At 44.2% G+C, this 20,556-nt stretch overlaps 1 protein-coding gene across 2 annotated transcripts; it reads left to right on the top strand.

Moving 5' to 3' along the window:
• The first annotated feature begins 788 nt into the window (after positions 1–788).
• PRKRIP1 (PRKR interacting protein 1) lies at positions 789–19,669 on the top strand. 2 transcript variants are annotated; one of them, XM_073667759.1, is made up of 7 exons: positions 789–1,028; positions 7,431–7,509; positions 11,234–11,334; positions 11,561–11,646; positions 16,760–16,812; positions 19,273–19,395; positions 19,468–19,669. In XM_073667759.1, exons 1-6 carry the CDS (start codon positions 906–908, stop codon positions 19,350–19,352), a joined length of 522 nt encoding a protein of 173 aa, XP_073523860.1. In that variant the 5' UTR covers positions 789–905; the 3' UTR covers positions 19,353–19,395; positions 19,468–19,669. The 2 variants fall into 2 exon arrangements, with proteins under 2 accessions (XP_073523860.1, XP_073523858.1); XM_073667757.1 differs by having other exon boundaries at positions 19,273–19,669.
• The last annotated feature ends 887 nt before the right edge of the window (positions 19,670–20,556 follow it).

Genomic DNA, 20,556 nt, shown 5'->3' with positions numbered 1-20,556 from the left:
CACACCAGCTACACAGCCCCCTGGATGCCCCTCTACATACCCCATGCCTACTCACACCAGCTACACAGCCCCCTGGATGCCCCTCTACATACCCCATGCCTACTCACACCAGCTACACAGCCCCCTGGATGCCCCTCTACATACCCCATGCCCCTCACACCAGCCACACAGCCCCCTGGATGCTCCTCTACATACCCCATGCCCATCACACCAGCCACACAGCCCCCTGGATGCTCCTCTACATACCCCATGCCCATCACACCAGCCACACAGCCCCCTGGATGCCCCTCTACATACCCCATGCCCCTCACACCAGCCACACAGCCCCCTGGATGCCCCTCTACATACCCCATGCCACCCACACAGCCCCTTGGATGACCCTCTACATACCCTATGCCCCCTCACACCACCCACACAGCCCCTTGGATGCCCCTCTACATACCCTATGCCCCCTCACACCAGCCCCCTGGATGCCCCTCTACATATCCCATGCCCCTCACACCAGCCACGCAGCCCCCTGGATACCCCTCTACATACCCCATGCCTACTCACACCAGCTACACAGCCCCCTGGATGCCCCTCTACATACCCCATGCCCCTCACACCAGCCACACAGCCCCCTGGAAGCCCCTCCACATACCCCATGCCTCCTCACACAGCCCCCTTTCTGCCTCCACAGCATTTATTCACATGGTCAGTTCTCCCCACAGCACAACGCTGAACACGTGCTCCTCATCACCAGTCCTCCTGTCCAAGCACAATGTGCACTGCTGCAGCTGCACGATGGAATAGTGTCCACTGAACTGGAAGGCCCCGTCCCTTCCGGTGACGTCATGATTTCATGAGATCACTCCACCCCCCTCAAGACATCAACTCCAATCTAGACGCTACCTTATCTATGCGATATGGCGGCGGAGACGGGGGCGACAAAGCCGGCACGACAGAAGAAGGAGCCGCAGCCGCTCATTATCCCGAAAAATGCCACCGACGAGCAGAGGCTGAAGCTGGAGAGGCTGCTGAGGAATCCGGTGAGCTGCTGCCACTATGTAGGGCTGTCAGGCTCCGTACAGAGCAACAGCGGCTGCAGGGCTCCGCTCCCACACTAGTTACCGGGGACTGCTGCAGGCCACGCCACTGCTATGGGGCCCCTGACCGGAAGGGCCCCAGACAGCGTGGGAACCAGGAGGATAGGTGAGTATTGGGGGGGTTGCGGTGAACATAGTAGCAGGTACTGCAGCTATCACGTGTGCCCGCTGCTAAAGGGATATGAATATTCCCTCTAATCTACTCCCATGGGCGTGGAGAAGACGGAATATTCATTCTCTTAAGTAGCGGCCAAGGAGGAGCCACGGGTAGGCCACGCATACCAGGATGGGGAAATTTACTAATAGCTGCTGCATTTCTCACGCTAGGCTTATACTCAAGTCAATACTTTTTCCCAGTTTTTTGTGGTAAAATTAGGGGCCTCGGCTTATACTCGGGTTGGCTTATTTAAAATATATGGTATTCTAAAATCAGTGAGTACGTGGTTCCCATAATACTGCTGGACTGTGGGGTGCATTATACTATATGGTGTGTGTAATATACTGTATGGAGGACTATGGGGAGTGCATTATAATCTATGGAGGACCATGGGAAGTTCATTATACTATATGGAGGATTATGAGGGGCGCATTATGCTATATGGGGGGTGCATTATACTATATGGGGGATTATCGGTGGTGTATTATACTCTATGAAAGGCTGTGGAGCCATTATAATATTTTGAGGGCTATGTGGGGGGCCATTATATTGTATGAAAGCAATTATACAGTGTGAAGGGTTGTGTGGGGTCCATTATACTGTTTGGAGGGCTCGTGTGGGCCATTATACTGTATGTAGGCACATTATAGTGTATGGAGAGCTTTGGGGATCATACTGTGTTGGGGTCACCATACTTTGCCTTGGGAGTTGAAGTTGGGTACAATAGGGTCATTATACTGTGTTTGAGGGGCACTTTTGTTGGAATCACACTTTATGGGGCAATGAAAGAGGAATCTAGGACTTCGGCAGGAGGAAAATTACTATGTAAAGGATGGAGAGTTGTGAGATCTGCTGTGACACAGACAAATATTTATTTTTTGTGGCGGGGGGACCCAATTAGAGCTTTTGCTATGGGGCCCCATGATTTCTGTGTACGCCCCTGCCGGGGAGTATCCTCTGTAGGGCGCAGGGGCTGCTGGTCTCCTGTCCCTCATTCAGACGTCTGTGTTTAAAGGGAACCTGCAGGTGTACAGCGTCCTGACACCGTGTGTGCTGCACTGAGAGCCCGGCTGCTGGGGTCTCTGCTGATCCTGCTGTCAGGCAGTGCGGCGCTGCGCTGGGCACTCGGTGCGGTGCTGCGCTGTGCTGTCGGTGCTGGGCGCGGTTACAGCCATTGCACTCTATGCACTGAGCAGTGACCGAAATCGTGCTGGCATCACCTCTGTGACAGAGAGCAAGGCTCCGTCCACCAACGTCACATTGCACCACAGACTGTCCAGGAGTTGGCGGATGCTATAGTCCAGATCTGGGAGGAGATCCCACAGGAGACCATCCGCAACCTCATCAGGAGCATGCCCAGGCGTTGTAGGGAGGTTATACAGGCACGTGGAGGCCACACACAATACTGAGCCTCATTTTGACTTGTTTTAAGGACATTACATCAAAGTTGGATCAGCCTGTTGTGTGTTTTTCCACTTTAATTTTGGGGGTGACTCCAAATCCATGCCTTCATTGGTTATTAAATTTAATTTCCATTGATGATTTTTGTGTGATTTTATTGTCAGCACATTCAACTTAGTACAGAACAAAGTATTCAATGAGAATATTTCATTCATTCAGATCTAGGATGTGTTATTTGAGTGTTCCCTTTATTTTTTTGAGCAGTGTAGTTCTGGTGTCATGACTCATGAGTGTTGTGCATCAGTTTGTGATGAATAAATAATTGACAAAGCTTCTCCTATCCTTTTGATATGTTAAATATGGACCCCACACTGACTGCATCCTGATGCCATCCGTGAGCTGTATGTGGTTTTTACGGACCCATAGACTTGTATTGCCCCTTGTCATCCATGATACTGGAATAAAACAGACCTGTCGCCACGAGTTTTGCACAGACAAGCAATCCGTGTAAAAACCTGGACATGTGAATAGCACCATAGATTATAATGGGTACCTGCTGTATCCATGAGAAAAATGGATGCAACATGGACGTCTGAGGCCTAACAGAGCACTTCCCGAGCCTCTGCCTCCAGAGCTTGTTTCCTTGCCCAGCTCTGGTAACGTTGGGCAACAAAATCAGACAGTGAGCCATCAATCAAGTTAAAGAAGTTGGTGCTGGGTGGGGAAACAAGTTCTGGAGGCAGAGGCTTGGGAAGTGCTTTGGTACATCCAGAGCACTTGATTCCTAATTTGCTTATGAATAAAATTGCTAATTACTCAAAAATGTAGCAACAGAGAATGAAATGTAAATCCATTGACATCTTTACAATGACCTGCACGTCAATATAAAACAAAAAATCACCCCCCCCCCCCCAAACCGCATATGTACAGTACAGCTCAAAAGTTTGACACACCTCATTTAAAGATTTTTCTGTATTTTCATGACTTTGAAAATTGTACATTCACACTGAAGGCATCAAAACTATGAATTAACACATGTGGAATTATATACTTAATAAAAAAGTGTGAAACAACTGAAAATATGTCTTATATTCTAGGTTCTTCAAAGTAGCCACCTTTTGCTTTGATGGCTGCTTTGCACACTCTTGGCATTCTCTTGATGACTTCAAGAGGTAGTCACCGTAAATGGTTTTCACTTCACAGGTGTGCCCTGGCAGGTTTAATAAGTGGGATTTCTTGCCTTATAAATGGGGTTGGGACCATCAGTTGTGTTGTGCAGAAGTGAGGTGGATACACAGCTGATACTCCTACTGAATAGACTGTTAGAATTTGTATTATGGTGAGAAAAAAGCAGCTAAGTAAAGAAAAACGAGTGGCCATCATTACTTTAAGAAATGAAGGTCAGTCAGTCCGAAAAATTGGGCAAACTTTGAAAGTGTCCCCAAGTGCAGTTGCAAAAACCATCAAGCGCTACAAAGAAACTGGCTCACATGAGGACCGCCCCAGGAAAGGAAGACCAAGAGTCACCTCTGCTTCTGAGGATAAGTTTATCCGAGTCACCAGCCTCAGAAATCGCAGGTTAACAGCAGCTCAGATTAGAGACCAGGTCAATGCCACACAGAGTTCTAGCAGCAGAGACATCTCTTCAACAACTGTTAAGAGGAGACTTTGTGCAGCAGGCCTTCATGGTAAAATAGCTGCTAGGAAACCACTGCTAAGGACAGGCAACAAGCAGAAGAGACTTGTTTGGGCTAAAGAACACAAGGAATGGACATTAGACCAGTGGAAATCTGTGCTTTGGTCTGATGAGTCCAAATTTGAGATCTTTGGTTCCAACCACCGTATCTTTGTGCGACGCAGAAAAGGTGAACGGATGGACTCTACATGCCTGGTTCCCACCGTGAAGCATGGAGGAGGAGGTGTGATGGTGTGGGGGTGCTTTGCTGGTGACACTGTTGGGGAGTTATTCAAAATTGAAGGCATACTGAACCAGCATGGCTACCACAGCATCTTGCAGCGGCATGCTATTCCATCCGGTTTGCATTTAGTTGGACCATCATTTATTTTTCAACAGGACAATGACCCCAAACACACCTCCAGGCTGTGTAAGGGCTATTTGACCAAGGAGGAGAGTGATGGGGTGCTACGCCAGATGACCTGGCCTCCACAGTCACCAGACCTGAACCCAATCGAGATGGTTTGGGGTGAGCTGGAACGCAGAGTGAAGGCAAAAGGGCCAACAAGTTCTAAGCATCTCTGGGAACTCCTTCAAGATTGTTGGAAGACCATTTCCGGTGACTACCTCTTGAAGCTCATCAAGAGAATGCCAAGAGTGTGCAAAGCAGTCATCAAAGCAAAAGGTGGCTAGTTTGAAGAACCTAGAATATAAGACATATTTTCAGTTGTTTCACACTTTTTTATTAAGTATGTAATTCCACATGTGTTAATTCATAGTTTAGATGCCTTCAGTGTGAATGTACAATTTTCAAAATCATGAAAATACAGAAATTTCTTTAAATGAGAAGGTGTGTCCAAACCTTTGGTCTGTACTGTGTGTGTATGTGTATATGTATGTATGTATGTATGTATGTATGTATGTATGTATGTATGTATGTATGTATGTATGTGTGTGTGTGTGTATATATATATATATATATATATATATATATATATATATATATATATATATATATATATATATATATATTTTTTAATACTACAGTATTGTATAGTAGATCACAGGACTTGAACCTGTGATCAACTATACAATACACAACAATACTGTAGTATCGCACGGTCTTGTTAAATTGATGATCTCCTATGAAGCCCGGCTGACAGTCTGAGATGACACGCTGATCGTGTCTTGTGTGGACTGATAACTGCCATGTTGAAGCCTTTTAAATGCCTTTGTCACCCTTGAAAACAGCATTAAGACTGTGTGCCCACGATGCGTTTTTTTAAGCGTTTCCGTAGCTGCAGAAACGCTTAAAAAACGCATGGTAGAAGGCCTGCCATGTTCCCCAATGATAATCCGCATGTGCTGTGCACATGCTGCTGAAATTTCCGCTGCGGATTATCATTGCGGAAAAAAACGCAGCACTTCCAATTATTTTGCGGAAGCACTGCGTTTTCGCCGCCATTGACTTGCATTAGAACGCATGTATTCCGCTTCACTAGATAAGCACATGCGGAATACATGCGTTCAATGTACGGATGGTACCCAGGTGTTGAGGAGAGGAGACTCTCCTCTGGACCCGGGTACCATAGAAAACTATAAAAAAAAAAAAAGAATAAAATAAAAAATAAATATATACTTACCTTCTGATGGCCCGTGGTGCGCTCGTCCTCCCTTGCCGGCAGATCGTGATGGACTGGAGGACCTGCGCTGACGTTAGTCATGTGACGGGTCACACAACGCTGACGTCGGCAGGTCCTTCAGTGTACCGCTGCCGGCAAGGGAGAACGGAGGGAAGCAAGACACCGGGGGCCATCGGAAGGTAAGTATATATTTTTTTTATTTTTAAACATTCTTTCAGTCACAGTATATAAATCCATGCCGTTTGCATGCATTTTTTCTGCCAGGGAGATGCAGAAACGCTCAGGAAAAATCCAGAGCATTTCTGCATCGTGGGCACATAGCCTTAAGGGATTAAACTTTTGCTATCAGAGCTAAAGCCCCCGTCTCACATAGCGAGATCGCTGCTGTGCCACGGTTTTGGTGACGCAACAGCGACCTCACCAGCGATGTCGCTATGTGTGACACTTTGCAACGATCAGGCCCCTGCTGTGAGGTCGCTGATCGCTGCAAAGTATCCTGGACCATTTTTTTGGTCGTTGCTCTCCCGCTGGTCAGCACACATCGCTGTGTGTGACCAGCGGGAGCAGCGATCAGGCTGGTAACTATGGTAAACATCGGGTTACTAGGGGCACACGCGCACCTAGTAACCCGTTGTTTATCGTGGTTACGAGCCTGCTAAAGTGAGCGGTAACCTCCCGCTCACTGTAGCAGAGTGGTAACCATGATAAACAACGGGTTACTAGGAGCGCGTGTGCCCCTAGTAACCCAATATTTACCATAGTTACCAGCCTGCTCCTGCTTCAGCAGGCTGGTAACCAGGAGCAGGACATCGTGGAAAGATTCTTTCCACGATGTCGCTGCTCCCCTGATCGCTGGTGAGCCTGCCTGTTTGACAGCTCACCAGCGACCACATAGCGACGCAGCAACTATCCCTGACAGGTCGTATCGTTGTCAGGATCGTTGCAGCGTCGCTAAGTGTGACGGGGCCTTAAGTCTAATGGCATCAGTTTCTCTCGAGTGCCAGTTGTATAACTGGGTCGACACCCGCTCAGTTTCTGAGCCCTCCATACAAGTCCATGCATGGCAGGTGTCACTAATGAGGGTTAAATAGAGTTTCAAGGCTTATGATACAATATAGTAGTATGTATAAAAATGAGAAATGTTATTACCGTGATGCTCCACGCTGCCTCTATATTGCCCCTCTATTGTTCGCCACCAGCCCTGCAAGTGATGTCATATGACCGCTGCAGTCAGTCTCTCTGACTCAGGGGTGATGTTTTTATGTAGGGCACATAGCTGCTGAATACAATGATTGTGCAGTGCTGTTCCATCAGTGCCGGCTCACATAACAGTTATGGTAGGAATTATAAACTGGTGCATTGTGGACCCAGGCAGCAGCAGCAGCGAGATAACAGTGAAGACATCTACAGCCTATTGAGAAATGGATTGTTTTAATCAGACTGCTTACAATAAATTCTGTTTATTACAGGATAAGGCTGCTCCAATACCTGAAAAACCAAAAGAATGGACACCCAGATCCGCCCCGGAGTTTGTCAGAGACGTTATGGGTGAATAGTTCTGTTTTTGTTCATTTCTGTTTCCTCTCAGATGACAATGATTGTGAATGCAGAATCCTGATAGATCAGTTCTGCTGCTATTTTCCTTTCTACTAGGTTGACTTTGCTTGATATTTTGCAGCTGCTGTAAAAGTAGGGATGTTCTTTTTGTTTTGCTGGGCTCGTTCCGCTTATTTAATGTGGCATTACAGTAAAGCTTTATAGCGTCTCATTGCACCACAGCTACATTGGCTGTTGCCTTTTGGCAGACAGAAGTGACGTGGCGTAATGCGACCAAATACATTCTGTATGAAGTGTAAGTGAAACGGTAACACCAAAGTACAGATCAGCTGATCGCGTCACTCATGGAAATCATCCTATGGCTGTGTGCCCACGATGCGTTTTTAATGCGTTTCTGCAGCATTTTTGCAGCTGCGGAAACGCATTAAAAACGCATGGTAGAAGGTCTGCCATGTTCCCCAAGGATAATCCGCATGTGCTGTGCACATGCTGCGGAAATTTCCGCTGCGGGTTATCATTGCGGAAAAAAACGCAGCACTACCAATTATTTTGCGGAAGTGCTGCGTTTTCTCCGCCATTGTCTTGCATTAGAATGCGCCAATTCCGCAAGACTGCATCTGTACTTGCGTAATTGGCGCGTTCTAATGTGCGGATGGTACCCGGGTCTAGAGGAGAGGAGACTCTCCTCCGGACCCAGGTACCATTAAAAAAATCTGTAAAAAAAGAATAAAATAATTCTTGCTCCTCCTTGCTTCCCGGCACTTCGCGGTGGATTGAAGGACCTGCGCTGACGTCATAGTCATGTGACGGGTCACGCGACGCTGACGTCGGCAGGTCTTTCAATCCAACGCTGCCGGCAAGGGAGAACGGAGTGAGCAGGACATCGGGGGCTATCGGAGGGTAAGTATACATTTATTTTTTTATTTTTAACCACTCTCTCGGGTCACACTATATAAATCCATGCCGTTTGCATGGGTTTATATAGTGTGACCTAGTTGTCACAAGCACTTTCCAAGTGATGCTAATCGCTTGGAAAGCGCTTGTCAATCCGCATGCGGAAATGTCAGTGAATAGCGCTCCATTTCCGCATGTCCCTGGCAGGAATCCGCATGTACAATCCGCATGTACAATCCGCATGCGTTTTTTTTCTACCAGGGAGATGCAGAAACACTCAGGAAAAAATCCTGAGCATTTCTGCATCGTGGGCACATAGCCTAAATCTTCAGCGTTGTAATTCAATATTTCTATAAGCCTTTGTGCCTATATTAGTGCTTCTGGACAGAATGCTGTATTCAGTGTCTGGATATTAAGACTATATTATGAGTCACTAGGTTTGCTTCATTTTAAAGAAGTAGTCTCTTAAAAATTGTTACTCCATAATCTGTCCTAATTATGTACTGTGGGTAAAAAAAAGTATTTAGTCAGCCACCAATTGTGCAAGTTCTCCCACTTAAAAAGGTGAGAGAGGCCTGTAATTGACATCATAGGTAGACCTCAACTATGAGACAAAATGAGAAAACAAATCCTGAAAATCACATTGTCTGATTTGGAAAGAATTTTTTTTTTCAAATTTTGGTGGAAAATGAGTATTTGGTCAATTAGAAAAGTTCATCTCAATACATTGTTATATATCCTTTGTTGGCAATAACAGAGGTCAAACGTTTTCTGTAAGTCTTCACAAGGTTGGCACACACTGTTGCTGGTATGTTGGCCCATTCCCCACTGTATGTAATGGTGTGTAAGTGTATTAAAATCCTCACCGATCGCGGTCTGCCCCGTTTTCCATCGCCGCTCCAGTGCCCTCTAATTGCTCTGCAGCTTTGCTGGCTCCTACAGCATTTACTATGTAAAGTGGTAGCTGCTTTCCCAGTGTAAGGCTGTGAGACTCAGAGCAAGATTCCATAGACTTACATTGAGTGATAATGGAAATATTCACACAACCATCTGGTGAATAAAAGCTTGAATTTCAAACATCAAGATTTTATTCACCAGATGGTTGTGCCGAATATTTTCATTCATGAGTCTTGCTGTGCTTCGCACCCACCGACCATGAGGGTTTCAGCTTTTGAATTTCGGTAAGCGTGGTGAGCTTCCAACTCTTGTCTTAAGACTTAGGCTGGTTTGACACGTCCGTATATTTCCGGTATCGGAGCTATCCGTGTCAGTGTGTGTCATACGTTTGGCAACCGTGTGCCGCCTCAGGATCACACTTAGTCTCTTGGGACTCAGCGCTACAGTTATCGCTGTTCCCAAGCGCCGGGTGCTGAAAGCAGTCCTCATCATGGTTCCTTGCCGGCGCTGTGATCAGCATTAGCTGGGACAATGATGAGGGTAGTAGTTTCTGCTCCTGCAGTGTCCACCTGTTAAAATAAGAATAAAATAAAAAATCCATATACTCACCTAAGTGTCCCCGGCTATAATCCATGCGACCGATCTGCAGAGGAGCCAGGGAATATGAGCCGCTGCAGCAAGCGGGGCCTGGATCTCTGCTGAGCTCAGGAGCGGTGTCCTGTCACTCACTGAGCTCCGCTCCGGGGCCGCTCTCTGCAGAGGCTCATTCTCCACGGCTCCTCTGCTGATCGGTTGCATGGATTATAGCAGGGGACACTTAGGTGAGTATATGGATTTTTTGTTTTATACTTATTTTCACACGTGGACACTGCGGGAGCAGACCCTACTACCCTCATCATTGTCCCTGCTGGTGCTGATTGCAGTGCCGGCAGGGAACCATGATGAGAGCCGTGCTCAGCACCTGGCGCTTGGGAACAGGGCTAACTATACACGGATTCCCAGAGCAGGTACGTGTCACACTGACACATGGATGGCATCCGTGTATGTCCATCGTAAGACACTTCTGTGGACCGCGCATCAGCAAAAAAACGGACATGTCTCCGTGTGGAGAACACGGACACACGGTCCGTGGAAACACACTTGGGTGTGCACAGACCCATTCATTTGAATGGGTCTGTGTGTGTCAGTGTCTCCGGTACGTGTGGAAACTGTCACCACACGTACTGGAAACACTGATGTGTGAAAGAGGCCTTACATTGAGAGCCACTTCCACTCCACACATAAACTTCTATGTAACACAGTCTGATTTCAGATCACGGGAGGCCAGAAGAGGATTGGAGCGACGCTGGCACCTGTGGAAAGTGGTCGTTAAAGAGGTTGTCCACTACTTTTACATTGATGACCTATCCCTAGAATTGGTCATCAATGTCTGATCGGCTGGGGTTTGACACTCGGCACCCCCGCTGATCAGCTGTTATTGGTGTCAGCAGCAGCTGCCGGCCGTAAGTACTCACTTGCCGAGCTGCTTAATCTACTTGTAGTGGCCGCCGCAGGGTACTACACATCCGCCTCCTATTGATTTGTATAGGAGGTGGATGTGCAGTACCAAGCCTCGGCCACTACAAGTAGACGGACATCTCCGCAAGTGAGTACTTCCGGCTGACACTGATAACAGCTGATTAGCCGGGTGTCTGACCCCGGCTGATCAGACATTGATCCATAGGATAAGTCATCAGTGTAAAAGTAGTGGACAACCTCTTTAAGTATTTTAATATACTTATACATTCAAATTGGGGTGGGTTGCAGAATTAAATTTTTGATGAGACTTCCTTAAATTTGAAGAGGTATAAATAGTAAGCTCATTTCAATTGTCATTTTAGCACTTCCCCTTTAAGCAGTGCAATCTAACCGTTTTATCTTTTAGGGTCCAGTGCTGGGGCTGGCAGCGGAGAATTTCATGTTTATAGACACCTTCGTCGCAGAGAGTATCAAAGACAAGATTTTATGGATTCCCTGTCTGAGAAGGTACGGTAGGTTGTAACGGCCATCAGTCGAGAAGCGATCTGGTGGTTGTAGTATTTGCTCTAAATGGCAACCCACACTTTATCAGTACTTTAGAAAACAAAATATTAAGCTGTAATATGAGGTGTTTGTAAGGAACCACATAAAGCAAATGGGGGATTTTTATATAAAACCTATCAAATAGAATATCTCAGCTTGACTATGTCCAATTGTGATCTTTTTCTGTTAGCAAAAATTAGATGACGACTTTCAAAAGAAATTAATAGAGAACCAAATCCAAGCTGAGGAAAGAACAGCGAAGCGAAGATTAAAACGGTAAAGCTTAGATTTTATTTAACACTTTTACAACATGTTTTGTAATAATTAAACTGCAGCATATCCGTGTTGTAGGTAAGGCCTTGTTCACATTTGCGCTAGTAACTTCAATTTTAATGATGTGAATAGAGCCTAAGCTTGAAAAAACAATGGAGGTGTGCATTGTAATAGATCAGGAAGGATTCCTGCAGACTCTCTTAGGCTATGTGCCCACGATGCAGAAATGCTCCGGAATTTTCCTGAGCGTTTCTGCATCTCCCTGGCAGAAAAAACGCATGTGGATTTTACATGCGTTTTTTCAGCCAGGGACAAGCGTTTGTGAGGCGTTTTTAGCATGCGATTTCGCATGCGGGTTGTCAAGCGCTTTCCAAGCAATTTTAGCATCACTTGGAAAGTGCTTGACAACTTGGTCACACTATATAAATCCATGCAACCGGCATGGATTTATATAGTGTGACCCAATTTAGTAAAAAAAAAAAAAAAAAAAAAAAGAACAAAAATGGTAAATATAAAATAAAAAATTTAAAAAAAACATTATAATCAGCTTCTGATGGCCCTCGGTCTCCTTCTCCGGTCTTCCCGGTGTCTCACAGTGGTGTAAAAGGACCTTCCATGACGTCATTTAGTCATGTGACGGGTCACGTGACTGCCGACGTCAGCGGTCGCGTGACCTGTCACATGACTGAGTGACGTCATGGAAGGTCCTTTTACTCCATCTCGAGCCACCGGGGAGACAAGACGTCCCGGATGGAAGACCGCAGGACATCTGAAGGTGAGTATAATGTGGGTTTTTTTTTTTTTTTTTTTTTTTTTTACAGGTACTATGGTACCCGGGTCCGGAGGACAGTCTCTTCTCCAGACCTGGGTACCATCGGCACATTGAATCGCTTAATATCCACATGTGCACATGTAGTCATGCAGATATTAAGCGATTCAATGCAAGTCAATGGCGGCCAAATTGCCGCGATTCCGCGAAATAATTGGTAGTGCTGCGGATTTTTCCGCAATGATAATCCGCAGAGAAATTTCTGCAGCATGTGCACAGCACATGGGGATTATCATTAGGGAACATTGCAGACCTTGTACCAAGCGTTTTTAAGCGTTTCTGCGGCGGAATTGCCGCTGTGGAAACGCTTTAAAGACGCCTAGTGGTCACACAGCCGTATGCTTCATTTTTTTTAACTTCTGTGTTTGCTATGCAGTGTCAGAAAAAAAATACAAATGTAGTGGCCATATGTTTTTAGCTAAATATTACAGCTTTTTAGGCTGGTCATGTTAGTAGGACACCATTTTCAGAAGAGTATAAGGCCTCGCTCACACGAATATATACATGGGACGAGTGATATCCCATGTTTTATCAGAGGGCACCCAAACCAATGTTTTTCTATGGGGCAGCGTTTTTTTTTCTCACTGATTTGGCATGAGAAAAAAACTGCAGCATGCTGTGAATGACTCCGCAAATCAGATGGCAAACACCCATTCAAGTACATGGGTGTGTGGAAATCATCGGAGTGCAATCAGATGACATCGGAGTGCAGTCCGATTTCCACGGAATCACAGAATGCAGAAATTGTGTTCTCCATCTTCTCCTCATCTGTGCTCCTCCCGAGAGAATCTGTCACACTAAGCCGATACTCGGATCAAATTCCAATCACAGTTTGATCAGCGTGTCATTAACATAATCGGCCCAATTTGCTCGCATGAAAGAATATACGCTCGTGTGACTCTATCCTAATGCTGGCATGTTTCTAGCTTATATCATGGACACAAGGTCCACCCCACCCGCTGGTCTAATATTCCAGACTGATTGCATCGTGGGGATCTATCATGATGTGCGATTAGGTGATTGGACCCACAGGCCGGAACTTGCGTCTAATATAGACACATTTATTATGCTCATCTCAAACTTCCCCAAAGGTTGTAATTTAGGAGCCATATTATTATAATAATAATAATAATAATAATAATAATGGCTGCAGCAGCAAAAACAGGATATATATAAAGCTCACTCTGCACATTCATTTTCAGTTGTATGGACACGTGCAGCTTACACATGCCTGTCCCAACTGAAAGTTGATCCTTGTAGACCACTGGGGATGGCAGAGAGTGGTAAATTTAGTTTTTTCTTTGCACTTTTTTCTTTTTTGGCTTGCTGCTCCATATTAAAAAAAAAAAAAAAAAAATAACGTGCTGAGTAGATAAGTAGGTATTTTTTAAAACTCTTAATCACTGCATATAGTCATTTAAAAAAAATGGAATAAACTGAGCTGTCCAAATATGTAACCCATTGTAGGGATTTACTCTCAGGTAGGCATTAGGAAGCGTTCACACAGGCAATGTGGTTTGGTTTAAACAGGTGCAGTTTTATTGCTTTCATAAAACTACAAAGGATTCAAAACCAAAAACAACCTCTTCTTAGGCACAAAGGTATCACCGCAAATAAACAGTTCATTCAGCTGGGCACATATGTCAGTGCGGGCACACCTGAACAGATTAGTACTTTCTCTCAGAGCAAATTTCATACACAGAAGAGGCACAATCCCACCAGCTTCCACATGGTTCTCTGTAGCTCCAACACACAGACTGCCTAACTTTCCTAGTTGATGCGTTCAGTCTCCATTCAGAGAGAGATTCTGGCATGAGTCTATCTCGGCTATAAACAAAAGAAAACTGGAAAAACAAAGCGTGCAGTAGGGTCTTATCGAGGGAGACAAACTGAGTAATACTCACCTGATGGGGCTGTGAAGTCACAGAATCCTGTTCTTGTGGTTTGTCCTGATGAAGAAGTGTGTCACTTCAAAATGCGTTGACAAATATACTGCATTTCAACACACAATTTTATTCTGCTCATCACTGTACCGCTGGCAGCGCAGATTTAACCCACTTTTCTCCATCTTCACATGTCTTTCTCAGCTATAGCTCACACTTTTGCTGGTCACTCACCAGCATCACACTCAACTCTGCTCAACATCCAGCAGACTGACACAGGCCCTGGTTCTCAGTTAAAGCTAGTCAGGGGCATCTAATCAAGATCTGCAGTGCTAGGATTTAACCCTGTTCTACCTGGCTTTGCTACACAGCATATACAAAATGGTATCACTGAAAACGTTGTCTGATCCTGCAAAAAAAAAGTCCTAAAGCTGGTCTTTCTGCCGCAAGAAAATAAAATTATATCTATTTGAATATGGTGATGCAAAAAGAAATTAATAAATCCAAAAAAATGTTGTGTAGTCCAAATTAGTACTAACTTTAACTCATCCCGTAGAAAGCAAGCCCCCAAACAGCCCTTGTGGCAAATAAGTTATAGCGCTCAGAATTTGTCGATACAAAAACAAATACATTTTTGTGAATTGATTGTTTGTGTGCAAAAATAGCAAAATATAACAAAACTAAATGATCATGGTGTTGCAGTAATCCTACTGATCCGAAGAATAAAGTAGTCTTATCACATTTACCGCACAGTGAACAGCATAAAACAGCGTAAAAAAATTTAAGAGAATTCCTAACTTGCTGTTTACTTTTTATTCAGATTTTTGAGAAACAAAATGAACAAATAATTGAAAAAATGTTAAGTACCACCAAATGACATCAATAAAAACTTCAACTCGAATTACAAAAAAAAACAATCCCTCACTCATATCAGCTGTCTGTAATGGAAAAATAAAGGTTTTCAAAATGACTAATGGCTCAAAGGTGCTGGAAAAGCAACATGGCTCCCATACACAAATCCAGTAAAATCCACACTCCAGAGCCAAATGCTCACTCCCTTCTACCCTATTCCTAGCCCCACAGCGTACCCCAATCACAGTAAACATATATATCATTGCTGCAGAGAGGAGAACCCACTTAAAGGGGTTCTCCTGGACTTAATGATTGACCTATCCAGTGGATAGGTGATCAGTGTGAGATCAATGAGGTTCCAACAGCTGGCACACCCACCTATCATTTGAAAATTGCTCCAGTACTAAGAAATTAACAGGTAAAACATAACAGCCCCAATCATTGCATAGTGGCAGCTGCTGAGTGCTGTGCTTTATCTCCCATTGAAGTGAATGTACTCTGCAGCAGCCACCAAGCAATGCATGGTGCTTTTGTGTTCAGCCCATACATCGCTTAGTTTTGTTCGCTTTTGGGGCAAGGACCCCATCAATCTCATATTTAAGATAGATCCTCGATTGTTAAAGGAGTTGTCAGGATTCTCTGGTATTGCCGGTGAAAATGCGCGGTCGTGTGGTCACATGCAATGTGCATAATTCTGGCCACATTCCAACTAGACTTGTCCAGTCTCGCTCAATACACTTGCATTGAGCAAGGTCGTGCCCTTCTAGTTGGCACGTGACCACCTGCGCTCACCGCCAACACTGATGCGCACGCTATGAGGATTTTGAGGTCTGCAATCTCAGACTGCAAAATTTCACCAGAACATCGGACAACCTTTTTAAGTCCTGGACAATTTGCGATCAGTAGATTTTAACCACATTTTGGATAACTCCTTATTTTGGAGAAATTGCTTTTGACAAATTTTTGGGTGCATTTGTTTTCTCATTACTCTTAAAAATTTAAAAAAATTGAGGCTAACGCATGATTTTAGTTGAAAGGATGTAATTTTTTTTTTTTTTTAATTCCACTTTGCACTAATTCCTGTGAATCAACTAAAGGGTTAATAATAATTTTTATTTCTGCAGCACCAACATATCCTGCAGCAATTTACAAATCAGAAGGAACATGTATGAACGATTATTTAATAATGCAAAGAAGAGACGCGAGGGCTCTGTTCACGAGAGCTTCCAATCTGAGCTGTATGGCTCTGTTGGCAGGGTATTCTTACTATAGAAACACAGTGTGAATAGGGCCTAACTGTTTTTTTTATATAAAGTCAGTTAGCAAAATTGAGTATTTTTCAAAAATTTTGCCAAATTTTTCAATATTTTCATAAACTCAAATATTATGGTCTTGAATTTACCACTGCCATCAAATATGAAGTATCATGAAAAAGCAATCTCAGAATCACTGGGAAGTGACACGTCCGATTTGAAAGATTGTGCTGTCAGAAAGGTCCATACTGTCTTTGGTAAAGGGTTAAATATTCACAGGACTTTTTCTCCCTCTGCAGGCTTAAAAACAAAGAGAAGAAAAAGATGAAAAAAGCAAAAACAGAGGGAAAAGGTATCTTTTTTTACTAATAAAAAAAAAAAGTTTATAATTTCCTCTGGATCAACATGTTAGGCCACTAAGTGACCATCCTTGACGGGGCCTCATGGTATTTGCACATGTTCAGTATTTGCAGCAGATTTTTCGGCACTAAAAACCAAAGTGTTGGCAGGAAACATGCTGCCTAAAATATTGGTGTGGTTTTTCTGTATTTTTACCGTTATTTTTGCCATTTTAGGTTATTTTTCCATTCATTTTAATTAGTGAAAAACAATTGACATATTGCAATTTGGAAAAGGCTTTGGTTCAAATCTGCAAGGAAAAATATGCAGTGTGTACATGAGATTTCAGAACCGTCATTCATGTAACTGTTACTGTAAACTGCCGTGTATTTTAGACTTTAAAACTGCGTTGAAAAAAAGTGGCAAAAACACAACATATGAACAAACAGACAGACCAAAATGCCAAGAGTGTGCAAAGCAGTCATCAAAGCAAAAGGTGGCTACTTTGAAGAACCTAGAATATAAGACATATTTTCAGTTGTTTCACACTTTTTTGTTAAGTATATAATTCCACATGTGTTAATTCATAGTTTTGATGCCTTCAGTGTGAATGTACAATTTTCATAGTCATGAAAATACAGAAAAATCTTTAAATGAGAAGGTGTCCAAACTTTTGGTCTGTACTGTACATACAGCTCAAAAAAATAAAGGGAACACTTAAACAACAGAATATAACTCCAAGTAAATCAAACTTCTGTGAAATCAAACTGTCCACTTAGGAAGCAACACTGATTGACAATCAATTTCACATGATGTTGTGCATATGGAATAGACAATAGATGGAAATTATTGGCAATTATCAAGACACCCTCAATAAAGGAATGGTTCTGCAGGTGGGGACCACAGACCACATCTCAGTACCAATGCTTTCTGGCTGATGTTTTGGTCACTTTTGAATGTTGGCTGTGCTTTCAAACTCGTGGTGGCATGAGACGGACTCTACAGCCCACAGAAGTTGCTCAGGTAGTGCAGCTCATCCAGGATGGCACATCAATGTGAGCTGTGGCAAGAAGGTTTGCTGTGTCTGTCAGCGTAGTGTCCAGAGGCTGGAGGCGCTACCAGGAGACAGGCCAGTACACGAGGAGATGTGGAGGGGGCCGTAGGAGGGCAACAATCCAGCAGCAGGACCGCTACCTCCGCCTTTGTGCAAGGAGGAACAGGAGGAGCACTGCCATAGCCCTAAAAAATGACCTCAAGCAGGCCACAAATGTGCATGTGTCTGCACAAACTGTTAGAAACCGACTCTATGAGGGCCTGACGTTCACAGATGGGGGTTGTGCTCACAGCCCAACACCGTGCAGGATGCTTGGCATTTGCCACAGAACACCAGGATTGGCAAAGTCGACACTGGCGCCCTGTGCTCTTCACAGATGAAAGCAGGTTCACACTGAGCACATGTGACAGACGTGACAGAGTCTGGAGACGCCGTGGAGAGCGATCTGTTGCCTGCAACATCCTTCAGCATGACTGGTTTGGCAGTGGGTCAGTAATGGTATGGGGTGGCATTTCTTTGGAGGGCCGCCCAGGCCTCCATGTGCTCGCTAGAGTTAGCCCGACTGCCATTAGGTACCGAGATGAGATCCTCAGACCCCTTGTGAGACCACATGCTGGTGTGGTTGGCCCTGGGTTCCTCCTAATGCAGAAGAATGCCAGACCTCATGTGACTGGAGTGTGTCAGCAGTTCCTGCAAGATGAAGGCATTGAAGCTATGGACTGGCCCGCCCGTTCCTCAGACCTGAATCCGATTGAGCACATCTGGGACATCATGTCTCGCTCCATCCACCACAGACTGTCCAGGAGTTGGCGAATGCTTTAGTCCAGGTCTGGGAGGAGATCCCACAGGAGACCATCCGCAACCTCATCAGGAGCATGCCCAGGCGTTCTAGGGAGGTCATACAGGCACGTGGAGGCCACACACAATACTGAGCCTCATTTTGACTTGTTTTAAGGACATTACATCAAAGTTGGATCAGCCTGTAGTGTGTTTTTCCACTTTAATTTTGGGGGTGACTCCAAATCCAGGCCTCCATTGGTTAATAAATTTGATTTCCATTGATGATTTTTGTGAACTGGGTTCCTGGGTTAAAATCCCACCAAAGACAACATCTGCAAGGAGTGTGTATCTTCTCCCCATGTTTCTGTGGGTTTCCTCCGGGTTCTCCGGTTTCCTCCCACACTCCAAAGACATAGTGATAGGGAATGTAGATTGTGAGCCCCAATGGGGACAGTTATGATAATGTCTGTAAAGCGCTGTGGAATTAATGTCGCTAAATAAATGAATGCACTCGCCCACTATCCAAGGATGCATAGGCAGTAACAGCTATTGACCTACACATGACTGGTTACTGCATTTCTTATGCTGTATTATAAAAAAAAGTCTCCTGATTGTTATCTCTATTTTGTTTGTTTTTAGCCGGCTACACAAAAACGGAGAATGTGCAGCAAGGAGAAGCTAGTGCTGGCGATTCAGAAGAGGAAGATTCTGATCAATAGACTTTACTTACATATTTTGACACCACCCATATTGATTGATAAAGTAAGATAACTGTTGCTGAATTATCACAATTTTTCTACATATGATTACATTTATTTGCGTCACATTTTATAGAGTTTCAGGCGCAAAATGTCCAGAATTCCTAGAAGTGATAATGGATAATACAGCCGTGCAACACCACTGATGGCGCAGAGAAAAATGACTTTTGGAGAACTTATTGTACCAGATGTTCTACAGTGATTACTGTACACAAGCTGAAGTTGCCCTGTGCACACTGGAAGTCTTGCTATGGAAATAAACACTTTTTTTAATGAAATGTTGTAGTAATATAATGTACAGTAATCAGACAATGGCTCAACCAGTAACTACAGTTAGGTTTTGTTCATAATAATAAAGCTTTGTGCGTCAGCTGTGTAGTAAGAAATGAGCTTGGCTGCTGGAATGTCTGCAGCTATTTCTGTATATGGTTTTCCTCTATTGAGGTCACTACAGTAAAAGCACAAGCATGAGAAAGGGCATGTTCACACAATAATGTTCCTCATCCTTTTACTAAATGGTTTAAAAACCCATAAGACCTATAGTATTTAGTGAATCTATCCGCACATCTATTTTTTTTTTTAACAGATCCATGTGTGCATGATCTTCTTTATCAGAATGGGCCATTCAATGTATGAGGTTCTGTTAAAAATGGATGGTCCTGCCATGGTCACACTAGATGCTGAAAAAGCATTTGACAACATACAGTGGCCATGGCTGGAACAGCTACTGGATGGAATAGGTTTGAGAGGTGCAATGCGCACCTTCATTCAGGGTCTCTACTCCAACCCCCAGGCGAGAATATATACACCGGGGTTTCTATCGGCCATCGACGCGTCAGGGATGCCCGCTATCGCCTCTGCTATTCAACCTGACTATATAGAACCGCTATCGAGAGTTCTAAATGGTGGGGACAGTTTTGAAGGTATACCGATAGGGGGTAGGGAGATAAAGTCGGCACTGTTTGCCGACGATATTATGTTATTCATGAAGGATCCAAGAAAAGATCTAGGGAATACGCTATCTTTGATAGAGAAATTTGGAGATTTCGCAGGTTATAAAATTAATAAAAAGAAATGCGAAATTCTACTACTTAATGATGAAGGGAAAAAGGAGAGGCGAGCCGACATGTGTGGGATCCCAATAGCGAAAACATCTATCAAATAT

This window comes from Phyllobates terribilis, unplaced genomic scaffold (assembly GCF_046119375.1).
Source record: "Phyllobates terribilis strain yellow unplaced genomic scaffold, ASM4611937v1 Scaffold_2__4_contigs__length_985480577, whole genome shotgun sequence".
NCBI classification, from domain to species: domain Eukaryota; kingdom Metazoa; phylum Chordata; class Amphibia; order Anura; family Dendrobatidae; genus Phyllobates; species Phyllobates terribilis.
This window is presented reverse-complemented; position numbering and strand designations above follow the sequence as displayed.

What these genes read in the sequence shown, in the direction of transcription:
- PRKRIP1 (XM_073667759.1), top strand. Translation starts at nt 906, where the DNA reads ATGGCGGCGGAGACGGGGGCGACAAAGCCGGCACGACAGAAGAAGGAG. An exon ending in GCGAAGCGAAGATTAAAACG is followed by an intron (nt 11,647 to 16,759) that starts GTAAAGCTTAGA and finishes CTCCCTCTGCAG; the next exon opens with GCTTAAAAACAAAGAGAAGA. An exon ending in AGCAAAAACAGAGGGAAAAG is followed by an intron (nt 16,813 to 19,272) that starts GTATCTTTTTTT and finishes GTTTGTTTTTAG; the next exon opens with CCGGCTACACAAAAACGGAG.